At 42.1% G+C, this 15,911-nt stretch overlaps 1 protein-coding gene across 1 annotated transcript in view; it reads right to left on the reverse strand.

The window, feature by feature from the left end:
- SEPTIN11 (septin 11) overlaps positions 1-15,911 on the reverse strand; it is a 125,591-nt gene that overhangs the window by 24,546 nt on the left and 85,134 nt on the right. Inside the window, 3 exon segments of the mRNA XM_039318708.1 lie at positions 4,153-4,321; positions 5,530-5,626; positions 11,945-12,106. Coding sequence (XP_039174642.1) covers positions 4,153-4,321; positions 5,530-5,626; positions 11,945-12,106 — 428 coding nt within the window.

A 15,911-nucleotide genomic window follows, 5' to 3' on the forward strand; every position in this document is an offset into this window, starting at 1 on the left:
GGACTAGATCTCACAGTCTCCTGGTGATTAGCCCAAAGTCACCCAGATGGTTTTCATGCCTAAGGCGGGACTAGAACTCACAGTCTCCTGGTGATTGGCCCAAAGTCACCCAGTTGGTTTTCAGGCCTAAGGCGGGATTAGAACTCACAGTCTCCTGGTGATTGGCCCAAAGTCACCCAGATGGTTTACATGCCTAAGACAACACTAGAACTCATCGTAGCTCAGTTTCTAGCTTGGTGTCTTAACCACTACACCAAACTGGCTTGTGTGATACTAAATTAGCAGCACAGAGAACTTAAATCTGTAATTGATCACCTTGATTTATTTCGGTAAACCTACAATCTGAGGGTGTGCTTCACAAATTCCTTCAAAGATCGCAGTGATTGTTAATGTGATAGGAAGGGAAAAATAATAAATTAGTTAATATACGAATTAAGGAAGAGGAGGAGGATGAACTCATATATATTAAGTTGAAATTGAATAAAAATAATACATGTGAATTTCTATCTTTTATCGTCACCTTACACAGTTGCCATTTGCATAACTAGTTTAATTTATGGATGCCTCCAGACTTATTATTCTAAATGTGTACAGTAGTTGTTAAAAGAGTTGCTTCCTATTTTAATTGGAATAATTTGAATTCCAGTCCTGGGGCATACAGTAAATCTTGCTCTGTTGGCTTCAATACCCTCTTTCATATCCATCGTCCTGTTATCATTTTGCACAGTGCATAAACACAGCCAATTTAAGGAAATAAGGAATTTTTATCTGAAGAGACAGCAATTATCTGAATAACTGAAGAAATATAAAACACTATGTATATACATCTAATTGGAATCAGACAGTTGTATCTGGTGCTGCATGTCAGCAACTGAATCCAAGGGAATGGTATAGATATTCCTTTGCCCCAATTAAAGAACATAATATTGTTTATTGTGTGGGAACTGTTGGGGGGGGGGAACCAAGCTCATAAGAATCTGATTAAACCATGGGCAGATACAGTGGCAGTGAAACAGGAACCAGGGTTTGGCTCCAGACCAGATCCATTAAATAGGACTGTAACGAGGAACTGCTTCACCACATGGATGAGGAGAAAGAAAACAAGACAAAGTAAATGGTAAAAGGGAATTCAAAAAAATCATCTGTCACTTAGCAAACCTACCCAGGTTTTGTTTTGGTAGAGCAAACCAATAAAGCATCTTGTTCAAGTAGACGGTAGACTATATTTTATATGAATATTCATTTTTGACCGACATAATTCATTCCTTTCCTTCCTTCCTTCCTTCCTTCCTTCCTTCCTTCCTTCCTTCCTTCCTTCCTTCCTTCCTTCCTTCCTTCCTTCCTTCCTTCCCTGTACTCAGTAAGTACCCTAACAGTACTTACATATTTCTTCTATAGGTAATTCTTGACTTACAATCACAATTAAGCCCCAGATTTCCATTGCTAGGCAAGGCAGTTGTGAAGTGAATTGCACTCCATTTTATGAGTTTTTTTGCCCCAGTTGTTAAGTAAATCACTGCAGTTGTTAAGCGAATCGTGGTTTTTCAGTAAGTCTGGCTCCCTCCCCCCATTGATTTTGCACGTAGGATGCTGCTGGAAAGGTTACAAATGGTGATCCCAGGACCCTGAATTTTGATCACTCAACCTTGTGGATGCTGCAATAGTTGTAAGTGAAAGGACTGGTCATAACTCACTTTTTTTCAGTGCTGTTGTAACTTCAAACAGTCTCTAAATTTAATGGTTGTAGGTCAAGGACTACCTGTAATCATTCTGTAAAAAAAAAAATTCTACAGTATTTCTTAGAAAAGTGCTGGGAAAGCCAATCTTAACCTGAACTCTTTCATTCATTCGCACAATGCATCAAACTGAAAATATGCATTGCAGGAAACAAATTGTGTATTCAGTGTGAAGAAACAGAGGAGCAGGATATCTGGCACCACTTACTCTCAGTGTAAAATATGGTGCAGAGTTTCACTGTAGCAGAAAGAGAAGTGCAAAATGTAGCAATGAAAATGAAAGGATGTCGATGTGGGGGGGGGGGGAATGACAGATTTTTACAGCCAAAAACCTCACTTTGTAGAATATAAAATTCCACTGCGGTTTCCACTGCTGCACAGAACAAATCAGGGTGGTGCAAAATTCATTCAGCGAAAACCAGGGGTAGGCAACCTTGGCTCTTTTATGACTTATGGACCTCAACTCCCAGAATTCCTGAGGGGAAAGGGAGAGTTTCCAAGCGTTGGTTATTACCTTTAAAGCCCTATATGGCTCAGGGCCAGGCTATTTGCGAGACCGCCTAGTACCTCATAGTTCCCTTCGTCCGGTTAGATCCCACAGGCTGGGCCTCCTTCGGGTCCCGTCGGCCAAGCAGTGCCATTTGGCAGGGCCGCGGAGGACTTTCTCTGTGATGGCCGTGCTGAGCCGTGCTGGCTCAGGAATTCTGGGAGTTGAAGTCCACGAGTCATAAAAGAGCCAAGGTTGCCTACCTCTGGCCTAGGCCTAGGCTGCTTTATGACTCGTGGACTTCAACTCCCAGAATTCCTAAGCCAGCCATGCTGAGGGGAAAGGGAGAGTTTCCAAGATGAGCCAAGCTGGCTTAGGAATTCTGGGAGTTGAAGTCCACGAGTCATAAAAGAGCCAAGGTTGCCTACCCCTGGACTAGGACTAGGCCGCTTTATGACTCATGGACTTTAACTCCCAGAATTCCTAAGCCAGCATGGCTCAGCTTGGAAACCTCTCCCTTTCCCCTCAGCATGGCTGGCTCAGGAATTCTGGGAGTTGAAGTCCACGAGTCATAAAAGAGACAAGGTTGCCTACTCTTGGCCTAAACAAACACTAACTAGTTGCGCTTTCTAGCTTCTGTTAAGAGCATCTGAGCATTAAATTATTGAAGGCAATGATTAAAATAGGGTGATTTGGATTCTCTTAGCTACTAGCCTGGATTGGCTTCTTAGATGAGAAGGTTTTCTGCTCCTGCTCCGGCAACACATCAAACTTCTACAACCTCTTACAATACTAGACCACACAGTTATCAACAGTAGAGACCTTCAAGTTTCTAGGTTCTATAATATCTCAAGATTTAAAATGGACACCTAACGTCAAAAATGTCATCAAAAAAGCACAACAAAGAACGTTCTTCCTGTGCCAACTCAAAAAGCTCAGATTGCCCAAGGAGCTGCTAATACAGTTCTACAAAGGAATTATTGAGTCTGTCATTAGCACATCTATAACTGTCTGGTTTGGATTTGCAACCAAACAAGATAGACACAGACTTCAACGGATAGTTAGAACTGCAGAAAAAACAATTGCAACCAGCCTGCCTTCCGCTGAGGATGCGTATACTGCACAAGCAAGAAAGAGGGCTGTGAAAATATCTACAGACCTTTCACATCCTGGACATAAACTATTTCAACTTCTTTCCTCAAGACGACACTATAGGGCATTGCACACTAAAACAACTAGTCACAAGGACAGTTTTTTCCGCCATGCCGTCACTTTGCTTAACAACTAATTGCTACAACACTGTGAAACTACTTAGTAAAGCTATAATACTGTTATTCTCCTCATCTTTCCTATTACCTATCCTTATCTTATGACTATAACTTCAATTTATATCGTTTTTAGTATCCTAGCATGGTTTATGTTGTTTGCTTAGCTAGTATTCTATGACTATCACTTAAGTGTTGCATCTTATGATTTATGATGAATGTATTTTATCTTGTTTATGATCATGATTTATCACCTGTTGCCTATATGTACACTGAGAGTTTATGCATTGCAGACAAATTCCTTGTGTGTCCAACCACACTTGGCCAATAAAGAATTCTATTCTATTCTATTCTGTTCTGTTCTATATTCTATTCTATATTATTCTATTCTATTCCATATTTTCTATTCTATTCTATTCTATTCTATTCTATTCTATTCTATTCTAATTTTATTCTATTCTATTCTATTCTATTCTATTCTACTCCACTCCATTCCATATTTTCTATTCTATTCCTATTCTATTCTATTCTATTCTATTCTGTTCTGTTCTATTCTATTCTATTCCATTCCATTCCATTCCATTCCATTCCACATTCTCTACTCTACTCTACTCTACTCCACTCTTTCTGAGTTAGTCTGGAAGCTCACCTGCTGCTTCCTTACCTGAAAGGCTTGCTGTCAGGATCCGTGTCTTTGAACCCCATCTCTTCCAGTTTGCAACGGCGGTAGAGCTCATAATGCCGACTGTGAGTTTGCTCCCTCAGGTCTTCCATGTTGACTCTGATCAGCATTTCGCGCAACTTCACAAAATCACAGTGGTTTTCGTTTTCAACTATAAAATTCATAAAAATACGAAAGTGTAAATCAAAAATATGGCAGAAACCTGATTTTCTTTTTGTTTCCCTAACACAAAAAAAATATTTTTCATCAAAAATATCAAAACCAGGATTTATTGCCATGATATCTCCTTAATTTCTCCATTACTCCCCAAAAATTTTTTTCTAAGAACTTAAATTGTTTGATTTCCATTATTCTAGTAATCAACAGCTCTGGAGGTAGAAGAGTTCTTCTGCTTTACAGATGTTGAAATGATTTAGGAATATTCTAAGAATTCATAATGTATTAGATTTATATCTATAGAGATTCTCAGTCATCCAGGTCATGGTTGTCCCTAAAATGCTTTTTCAAAAAGTAACTGGACTTTGTTCTTTCTTTCTTTCATTCTTTTTTCTTTCTCTCTTTCTCTCTCTCTTTTGTCCTTCCTTCCTTCCTTCCTTCCTTCCTTCCTTCCTTCCTTCCTTCCTTCCTTCCTTCCTTCCTTCCTTCCTTCCTTCCTTCCTTCCTTCCTCAATTCAGTCATAACTGAAGAAGCTTCTTGAATGAGAAGCAAAATGTCTTCAAGAAAAGCAAAGTCCGGTTGCCTTTGGAAAAAAGCATCTTTGGGACATTGATTGGTCACTCTCTTCTATTATTCAGATATAAATTGACTGTATTTGTGTCCGTCATGATTAATGTACTAAAGAGTCACCTTAATTATTTTACTGAATTTAGATTCATCTCAATTAATAATTCTTTCATTAACAATAAAGGCAAAATAATCTAATTAAAATCTCATCAGAACCCCCCTATGTGCTATGACTGAAACCTACAGGGACAAACTTTCTTGGTATCCATCAGATACAGTTCTCCAGATCTCAGCCACAATCTTCACATCTGTTCTTTTGGTTTCCTGCTGACTCAAGAAATTGCTTCTGTAGCTGACAGCTGCCAATCCGAATTTAAATTTTTTTGCACCATTGATATAAAACATATAAAGGTTATCTGAGGGCTTTATGGTGCTCTCTGAACCTGGTTGCTTTCCTGCAGATGTTTCATTACCCAAACTAGGTAACATCATCTGTGCTGATAATGATACCTAGTTTGGGTAATGAGATGTCTGCAAGGAAAAAAACCAAGCTGAGACCACCAAGGACCCCTCATTTCAACCCCTGAGCTACAAATCTTCTCCTTTAAAGATTTTATCTGTTCCTATCAGCATACCTTGGACCACTCCCCATGGATATTGTCTAGCCTTGGCCATTTTATTGCCAATCTTCACTTCTTCGGTGCTGCCAACCACGGCAAATGGGAGATGGACCTGCAATTAAGAGTGACATAAGACAGGTCAGGTCTTCCCAAAACAGCCTGAATCAGAGCAAACCCCACTCCCTTCTTGCACTGATAATGTCACCTAGGTGGGTAATGAAACGTCTGCAAGAAAACAACCAAGCTCGGAGAGCACCAAAGACCCCACAAGAATTATGAAAGGTGCCTTCATTGCTGGGGCTAATTCTGTGCCACTCTTGAGCGATGCCACTTATCCATCAGAAGGAGCCCTACTCAGTTCTGAAAAGCCAAGCTATTCATTTCCTTCCAACCAAACACTACCCCAAGATTCAGTCTCCTTTCCTGACCTTGACCCACTCCTGCATCCAGACATTAGTTTGGGATCTTTAGAGACCATCTGAATCCAGGGGAGTTGATCTCATCTAGTTTGGGAAAGTTTAAAGTGGGTATAAAGGTAAAGGTTTACCCTATTCAGTCATAAAGAATGGAGGCCTTTGAACTCTGGTGCTGGAGAAGACTCCTGCGAGTCCCCTGAACTGCAAGGCAATCGAACCGGTCAGTTCTAGAGGAGATCAACCCTGACTGCTCTTTAGAAGGCCAGATCCTGAAGTTGAAACTCAAATACTTTGGCCACCTAATGAGAAGGAAGGACTCCCTGGAGAAGAGCCTAATGCTGGGAAAGATTGAGGGCAATAGAAGAAGGGGACGACAGAGAATGAGGTGGCTGGATGGAGTCACGGAAGCAGGAGGCGTGAGCTTAAATGAACTCCAGAAGATGGTAGAGGACAGGAAGGCCTGGAGGAATGTTGTCCATGGGGTTGCGATGGGTCGGACACGACTTCGCAACTAACAACAACATCCAGTCATGTCCGGCTCTAAGGGACAATGCCCATCTCCGTGTCTTAGCCAAGGGAGCCAGCATTGTCTGAAGACATTTCGGTGGCCATGTGGCCAGCAGAACTATATGCTGAGGCACATGGCACACTATCTTCTCGCTGAAATGGTAACTATTTATCTACTCACATTTGCATGCTTTTGAACTGCTAGGAGTTGGGGCAAGGAACGGGAGCTCGTCCCATCGCGCAGTGCTCAGATCTTGAATCTGGGCTGTCGGCTTTCCAGCTGAGAAGCTCAGTGCCTTTAACCACTGAGCCCAGTTAAAGTGAGTATAGGACAGTGATGGTGAACCTTTTAGAGACCGAGTGCCCAAACTGCAACCCAAAACCCACTTATGTATCATCGGGTGCTGGGTGGGCATGACCCATTGGGTGGGTGTGGCCCATTGGGTGGCGTGGCCGCCGTGGTAACGGCAGATTGGGTGGGACTAAAAAGTTTAATCAATCAATTCCAACTTTGAGAGATCTTTTTTTTCCCTGCGAGAAGTTGAAATTGATTGATTGAACCTTTTTTTTTTGCACACGGCGGCGGAGGCCTAAAGCGAAAAGGTTTTATAAAACCCAGCTGAAGGCCTAGGACTGGGGCGATGGCGCGTGTGCCCACAGAGAGGGCTCTGAGTGCCACCTGTGGCACTCGTGCCATAGGTTTACCACCACGGGTATAGGACAACCCAAAGTTATTTGTTTGGGGTGGACATTCTTAATGGCTGGGCCATCACTGGACATTTTAAAGAAGAGATTAGACAGCTATTTGTCTGAAATGGCATAGGGCCGTGGTGGTGAACCTATGGCACGGGTGCCAGAGGCGGCACTCAGAGCCCTTTCTGTGGGCACGCGTGCCGTCGCCCCAGTCCTAGGCCTTCAGCTGGGTATTATTAAACCTTTTCGCTTTAGGCCTCCGCCGCCGTGCGCAAAAAAAAAAAAAGGTTCAATCAATCAGTCAATTTCAACTTCTCGCTGAAAAAAAAAAGGATCTTGCAAAGTTGGAATTGATTGATTGAACTTTTTAGTCCCACCCAGTTTGCCGTTACCACTGCTTCCACGCCCACCCAGTGGGCCACACCCACCCAATGGGCCACACTCACCCGGCACCCGACGATGCATAAGTGGGTTTTGGGTTGCAGTTTGGGCACTCGCTCTCTAAAAGGTTCGCCATCACTGGCATAGGGTCTCTTGCTTGAGCAGGGGGTTGGATTAGAAGAGCTCCAAGGCCTTTCCAATTCTGTTATTCGGTAGGGGAAAAAAAAAATCTCACTTTTACTTGAAAACATTTGTTTTAAAGGTTCAAAATAGCAGTCCCGTGTTTGAGGCAGCTGTTTATTATTATTTTGGGAATGAAAGCGGGCATTCTGCAACCTAATGAATGGTCTCAGACTTGAAAGTGTGGCCTGTTGAATTTGAAGTCACTCAAACGTTTTGCACACCACCCAGAGCAAACACGATGGTTGTGTGTTCTTCTGCCAAAAAAGGGGTTTCCTTTAAGAAAGAGCTGGGTGGAGAAAAAGGCAACATTCAGGACACTGTGCTGGCTTTTGGGGGGTTAAAGCATCTCTGGAATACAGCTGTAGTCTTTGAAGGGGTGAGTATCAGTGACAGTAGGCTTGAGATTATCAAAACAGCTTCTTCTCCGGAGTTCATTACAACCCTAATTGCATTATGCAACAATATCTGGAGAGAGTTCATCACAGCACACACCACCCATGATCAGTCCCACGGGGAGGGGCAAAGAAGAGCAAAGCACAAGAATGAAAAAGGGCCTGATGTTCTGAAAAAGTTTCAAGGAGCACCGATCAAGCGCTTTCAAGCTATCTTTGCTTGCTTAAAATGACCCTGGACCATTTTTAAGAAGTGGATTCTCAAGGCTTTTTATCATTCTCTGCTTCAGAGAATGACAGCAAGAATAACATCTTTTCCTAAGAATATTCAAATTAAGATCTGTAACATAAATCGTGTGAGCCCTCCCATGCCCTACCCAGAGGAATTCTGTCACTTCTTTCTTGTAAAAAACAAAACAAAATTCCTTTCTTTGTTATGCATCCTTTCTTCCATAAAACTTTCACATAGCCGTAAATTATCAGGGGAATTACTGTTGGGAAATATGGTTACTGAATACTTCGACTCAACTTTATAAGCAGTGGGCAAGCACAAGCTTCTTCATCTGGAATCCAGAATCCGGAAAAGGAATGGTGATGAAAATGACATTTTTAAATAGTTCAGACCTCATCGCTTGCTCTTCTAATGCTTCGGAACAGGCTTGTTCAATTTAAACTCTGACAGTCTATAATACAAGGGAGTGTTGACATTTTCCTAGGAAATTGGTTATGGTGAATTGAAGGAAGTCAAGGCTGGGCCGATACCACACCCCATTTTATAGCCTTCTACTAAAAGAGGAAGGAAAAGAGGATGTAATAAAAAGCGGCAGAGCCTGTCTGCGTTCCAAGGTCCCCAAACCAGCTAGCCAATGCAATATTTGAGGGAGAATCCACAGATCAGCAGTATGTATATTGAAGCTGCATGTATATGTATGAGAGAGGGAGGGAGGAAAGAAGGAAGGAAGGAAGGAAGGAAGGAAGGAAGGAAGGAAGGAAGGAAGGAAGGAAGGAAGGAAGGAAGGAAGGAAGGAAGGAAGGAAGGAAGGAAATGGAAGGAGCAACAGAGAAAAGGAGAAAATATATCAGGCACAGTATTTTGTCAAAAGTCACAGTTCAGCCACACAAACAGGAGTGCTAGAAATTGTAAGCATAATATAAGTGGCAGTCTGTATGTCATATGATTGGAAGTGCCAAAGATGGTTTGATTTAAAACCTTTGGGCGGGTTCTTGCAAATGTCAGTAGCAACGATTAAAGTTTGCATGGCTCAGACCGTGTTTTTGTTTGTTGCTTGTCGTTTTGTTAATGTTGCAGAAAAGAGGGACCCAACCAGTCTTCAGGATTTTTAATATTCCATTACCACATAGATTACTAATGCACATAATTTGGGAGGGGTCTGGGTGGGACCCCACTTGCATCGGTTGTTTTTAAAAATAATAAAGGCGGGATACATTAAGTGAAATAAAATGTGCAAGGACCTTCCCAATGATGCATCATGCGCCACACCTGGCCTCCACATTGTCTATTTTTTAACTCACAGTTTCAACATGTTGTTCACTTGCATACTTAAAGAGAACTGCTACTGCTACACTGCCTTTTAAAGAGATTTCACTTTGATTGTCACTTTATATAAAAGTTTGACTGTTTTCTGAAAACTTTCATTGAATCTATTATTCTTTATGTGAACACTCTCTGACCTCTTTGGCAAGAATACACACACACACACACACACACACACACACATTCATATATATATTCATATATATTTAATTAGAAAGGTTTGTGACAACACCCAGAAGACTAGAGTTGGCCCAAAGCCACTGATATATATATTTTTTAAGCACGCAATTAATTCCTGGCTGCAGTTTCAAATTACACACACTCTCCATCTCTCTCTCATACATACTCCTCAAAGCCTGATCTGCTCTACAATTAATTTCCTCCGTTTCTTAAGCTTCAAACCGAAACCTCAAAACCGCACTGGAGGTTTGGGAATTTGCAGTAAACAACCTCTGCCTAAAGAAGTGACATCTCCAGATTCGTCAGGGAAGCCATAAAGTATATATTTGGGTTTTTTTTCTCTCCCCCTTCTAGGATATTGTATATTTTGAACAGAAACCCCAAATGCAGATGAAGTGACATTTGTGTCTCTGGAGAGTCTTCCAGGTGCCTTTTTGATCCAGCAGTTTTCAGTTCTGAGCCGGTTTCCATTCTGAGCACGTTGGCAGCCGTATCCATTTTCATAAGCTGGGTTAAGAACTGAGTATATGGGTGGGTCAAGACTTCGGCCCACAATCCGTGGGATAATTGCAACTGGTATTTTTGTGGTATTTTGTTGCCTGCTCTCAGTCTCCCTCTGAAAGTGCCAGCTTCCCTGCTGTACAACATGGAAGTACATGACCCGAACCAATTTCAAAGTATTTCTTTCAGGTAACCAAAACTTCACCTTATTCATTCAGGTATCACCTTTATACATTTCAGCTGCTTTGCTACTATGTCCTTCGGAGCGACTGAAGAAAAGGCTATAACAGGTGGCCCTCGACTTACGACCAAAACTGAGCCCAAAATTTTCCATGCTAAGCAAGACAGTTGTTCAGTGAGTTTTGCCCCATTTTATGAACTTTCTTGCCAGAGTTGTTAAGTGAATCACTGCAGTTGTTAAGTTAGTAACATGACTGTTAAGCGAATCTGGTTTCTGCATTGATTTTGCTCGTCAGAAGGTCACAAAAGGGGACCACATGACCCCCTCCCTGGGACACCGCAACCGTCGTAAAGATGAGTCAGTTGGCAAGCATCCAAATTTTGATCACGTGACCATGGGGATGCTGCAATGGTCGTGGAAAAATGTTCCTAATTCACTTTTTTCAGTGCTGTTGTAACTTCAGAGTTACTAAATGAACGATTGTAAGTCAAGGACTTGCACTCTCTCCCTCCACAGACTGGCCAAATGATCGGTCCACATGGTCAAATAGTAAATCTTCACAACAGACTCAGGGAATTAATAATGATTCTGCCTGTGGTGTATTTTGTGGCTGCTTCTTTCTTTTCTGTTGAGGGTTGATCCTAAAAGGAGAAGCTGTGTTTGATATCTTGGCTGTCAAGTCTACATCTGCTTCTTGCACCCGCTGTATTTAGTTTGGTCTCCTTTATATGTACGTTTAGTCCCAGTTTTTCATTGTGCTCCTCCAGTTTATACACACGAACACAGATAGAATGTGTAAAATTCAAGATGTATTGGCTTCAGAAGTGTGTGTGTGTGTGTGTGTGTGTGTGTGTGTGTGTGCACGAAGCCGAAGACCCCAGCCTGAAGATGACGAGTGGGAACGTCGAAACGTCGCCAAGATACTCTCAATCTTACACGGGAAAAGACCCGAATACGCCAAGACCTGCATACCTATACCCGTGAAAATCTACGAAAACACACACACACACACACACACACACACACACACATCTTTGATAACTCTAAATACTGGAATCCCAGGTGTAGACATTTAAAATCAGTAAAAATAATGAACTCCGAGATAAATAGCTTTTTTTTATTGCTAAGCTTTCGTCAACTACCTGTTGACATCATTGCTCTGATGATGTCAACAGCTAGTTGACAAAAGCTTAGCAATAAAAAAGGCTATTTGTATATCCCAGAGTTCATTATTTTTACTCATTTTAAATATATAAAATAACAATTTATCCCAGGGGTCTTCAAACTTGGCCCTTTTATGACTTGTGGATTTCAACTCCCAGAATTCCTCAGCCAGGCACGCGTGCCTGAGAAGTCCACAAGTCATAAAAGGGCCAAGTTTGAAGACCCCTGATCTATCCAAAGGTACGTTTAGAAGATAAAAAGGAAGTTAAAGACTTACACTCATGGTGGCGTTAATCTCAGCCACTGTTTCTTCGTCCGTGGGAAACTGGTAGATCTGGACCCCGTTGCTGACCAGCTCACTCATGATTTTGCTTTTGAATTTATGTAACTCGTTTTTCGCAATGGTGTCAGCCTTGGCTATGATTGGGATAATGTTCACCTGCAAAACAAAGGATAATTATGCTGCATCAGGTCCTGGGGATGGCAGAAGAAGAAAGGAAAGCTACCCTAATGAGCACATAAAAAAAAAATACAGGTACGTAGATCATGGTAGTCTTCAATTTATGACTGTAATTGAGCCCAGAATGATGGTTGTAAGTCATGCCAATCATTACAAGGGTTATCACGTGACCAACCTGATTTTACAATTTTTTAATATTGGCCATTAAGTGAATCACCGTGGTTATTAAGTGAATTCATTGTCCTCAGTAAGCGAATTCATTGTATTTTGGCTGGTCACCAAAAGTAAACACGAGTTTAATAATAATAATAATTATTATTATTATTATCAATCATCGCACAGTCAGCCAGATGTTCAGACTGGATTTGGCATTTTGTCTACCTATCGAGTCCTTACCCAGGACCTGGGATAGGCAGAAGTAGATGTTTGATGGTATTATAGGTATCGTCGCAGGATGGAAGCAGTTCCTAATAAGGCCGCCTTTTGCAATTGACTAATAGCAAATTTGTCAATGCCAATGGTGTTCAAGTGGTGCTCCAGTTGTTTTGGGATTGCGCCCAAGGAGCCTATGACTATTGGTACTACCCTTGCTTGCTTTTGCCACAGTCTTTCTATTTCTATTTGTAGGTCTTTGTATTTTGTTATCTTCTCCAGTTCTTTCTCTTCTATTCTGCTGTCTCCAGGCACTGCCACGTCCACTATCCAGACTTTTTTGTCTTTCTTATCGACAATTGTTAAGTCTGGGGTGTTATGTTGCAGGTGCTTGTCTGTTTGAATTCTGAAGTCCCAGAGCAGTTTAATTTTATCATTTTCTATGACTTTCTCTATTTTATGATCCCACCAGTTTTTGCTTACAGGCAAATGATATTTTTTGCAGATCTTCCAATGCACCATTGTTGCTACTTTGTCATGCCGCTGCTTGTAATCAGTTTGTGCAATCTTCTTGCAACAGCTTACCAAGTGGTCCACTGTTTCTTCAGCTTCTTTGCATAGGCGGCACTTACTGTCTGTTGCTGTCTTCTCAATTTTGACTTTGTATGCATTTGTCCTTAAGGCTTGGTCTTGTGCAGCCAGAATTAGTCCCTCGGTCTCTTTCTTCAATTTTCCTGCTCTTAGCCATTGCCAGGTTTTATTATTATCTGCTTTCCCAGCTATTTTTTTAATGTATTGGCCATGTAGTGCTTTGTCTTCCCATGCCTCTATTCTGTTCTTCATTTGGTCTTTCTTGTAGGCCAGTTTGGTCTCTCCAGTAGTTAGTAAGCCTTCCTGATATACTAATTTCAGTGCATCTTCATCATTGTTCTTCAGATATTCTTCCAAAGCCATTTTTTCTTCTTCAACCATCTGATGTACTTGTAGCATTCCACGCCCACCTATTTGCCTTGGTAGATAAAGTCTATCAATGTCACTGCGTGGATGAAGGGCATGATTCATTGTCATTATTTTTCTGGTCTGCCTATCCATTGCTTTTAGTTCTGCTTGAGTCCAGTCCACTATTCCAGCTGTGTACCTAATGACTGGGATTGCCCAGGTGTTGATTGCCTTTATGGTATTTCCTCCATTGAGTTTGGACTTTAAGATCTTCTTCACTCTCTTGATGTATTCACCTCTAATCTTTTTCTTGACTTCAGTGTGCTTGATGTTGTCAGCTTGAAGGATACCCAAGTATTTGTAGTACTCTTCCTCATCCAGACTCTTAATGTTATTTTCGTGGGGCATCTTGATTCCTTCAGTTTTCATTATTTTTCCTTGTTTGATAGTAAGTGTGGCACATTTGTCCAAGCCAAACTCCATTACAATATCTTGGCTATATATACGGACAGTGTTGAGCAGCGATTCTATTTCAGATGGCGTTTTTCCATACAGCTTCAGATCATCCATGTAAAGGAGATGGGATAGTCTAGCAGATGTTTTTGATGTTTGATAACCATGTCCTGAGTTATTCAGTATTGTTGACAGAGGAAACAGTGCAATAACAAATAGTAATGGTGATAATGAATCTCCTTGAAATATTCCTCTCTTGATATTAACCTCTCCCAGCTTTCACCATTGATCTGCAACTGTGTCTTCCATTGTGCCATCGATCTTTGCACAAATTTTCTGATGTTTCTACTTACTCCTGTTATTTCTAGGCACTTGATTATCCAATCATGTGGCAGAGAGTCAAATGCCTTTTTGTAGTCAATCCATGCCACATTCAGGTTGGTCTTCCTTCTCTTGCAGTTTTCCAAGATCATTTTGTCTATTAGGAGTTGATCTTTTGTTCCTCTGCTATTGGTTATTATTATTATTATTATTATTATTATTATTATTATTATTATTATTATTATTATTCCTGGGTAAGGACTCGATAGGTAGACAAAATGCCAAATCCAGTCTGAACATCTGGCTGACTGTGCAATGATCCATAATAATAATAATAATGTTGGAAGGGGCCTTGGAGGTCATCTAGTCTAACCCCCTGCTCAGGCAGGAAATCCTATACCAGTGGTGGTGAACCTAGGGCATGTGTGCCAGTGGCGGCACTCAGAGCCCTCTCTGTGGGCACGGTTGCCATGCCCCAGAGATGGCAACTGTAACTCTTCAACCAGCCGCCCACTAACTCGCCGAGGTCCCACATGGCTGGATGCATCCCAGCACCCATGCGCTCGCTGGCCTCTGTGTGCAGGGGCCGATGGTGTCAGGCAGCAGCCGCCCCGGCCCCTGCCTCACCTTGCCCTGTGACAATGACACCCCCGCCCTGCCTCGCACCTCACCCTGTAGGACAAGCCTCCTGCCCACCACCCCACCTGCCAGAGACCCCCTGGATCTCCCCCAACCTTGCCCGGCCCCCACAGGCATCCCTCCCCACGAGCAATGTTGAGATGATCACGCCTACTTTGGCCACACCCACCCAATCTGCCATGACCACCACAGCTATGCCCATCCAGCGGGCCATGTCCACCTGGCACCCAGCGATAAAAAAGTGGGTTTTGGGTTGCAGTTTGGGCACTTGGTCTCTAAAAGGTTTGCCATCACTGGCCTATACCATTACACACAAATGGCTGTCCAGTCTTTTTTAAAAGCCTTCAGTGTTGGAGCATTCACAACTTCTGGAGGCAGGTTGTTCCACTGGTTAATTGTTCTAACTGTCAGGAAGTTTCTCCTTAGTTCTAGGTAGCTTCTCTCCTTGATTAGTTTCCATCCATTGCTTCTTGTCCTGCCTTCAGCTGCTTTGGGGAATAGCTTGACTCCCTCTTTTTTGTGGTAGTCCCTGAGATATTGGAAAGCTGCTATCATGTCCCCCCTCGTCCTTCTCTTCATTAAACTAGACATACCTGGCAAAACACATTGCAAATCGTGGTCATGTGACCAAAGGACACGGCAAACAGCTGTTAATGTGGGTTGACAACCGAGCATCCAAAATGCAATGAGCTGGCTGCAACTGGGAGGGTTGCTAAGCGATTGGTCGTAAGTCAAGAACCCCCTTTATATAGATTACACTTTTTAAGAAAAAGATAAAAGCACAACAGTGTCTCTACCCCGAGTCCTTGGGAGATTCAAAAAATGCAAGAAAATTGCAAGGGAGTGCAGTAGCTCAAAAGAAAGTACACAACTGAGCCCAAAATATCGGTTTCTAAATGAGACATTTGTTAAGTGAATTTTGCCCCGTTTTATGACCTTTCTTGACCCAGTTATTAAGTGAATCAATTAAGTTAGTAACGCAGTGGTTAAGTGAATCTGGCTTCCCCATTGACTTTGCTTGTCAGGTCACAAAAGGGGATCACGTGACCCCAGGACACTG

Source organism: Crotalus tigris, unplaced genomic scaffold (genome assembly GCF_016545835.1).
Source record: "Crotalus tigris isolate CLP2741 ecotype Arizona unplaced genomic scaffold, ASM1654583v1 scf7180000021465.51407817327:1047546, whole genome shotgun sequence".
Classification (NCBI taxonomy): Eukaryota; Metazoa; Chordata; class Lepidosauria; order Squamata; family Viperidae; genus Crotalus; species Crotalus tigris.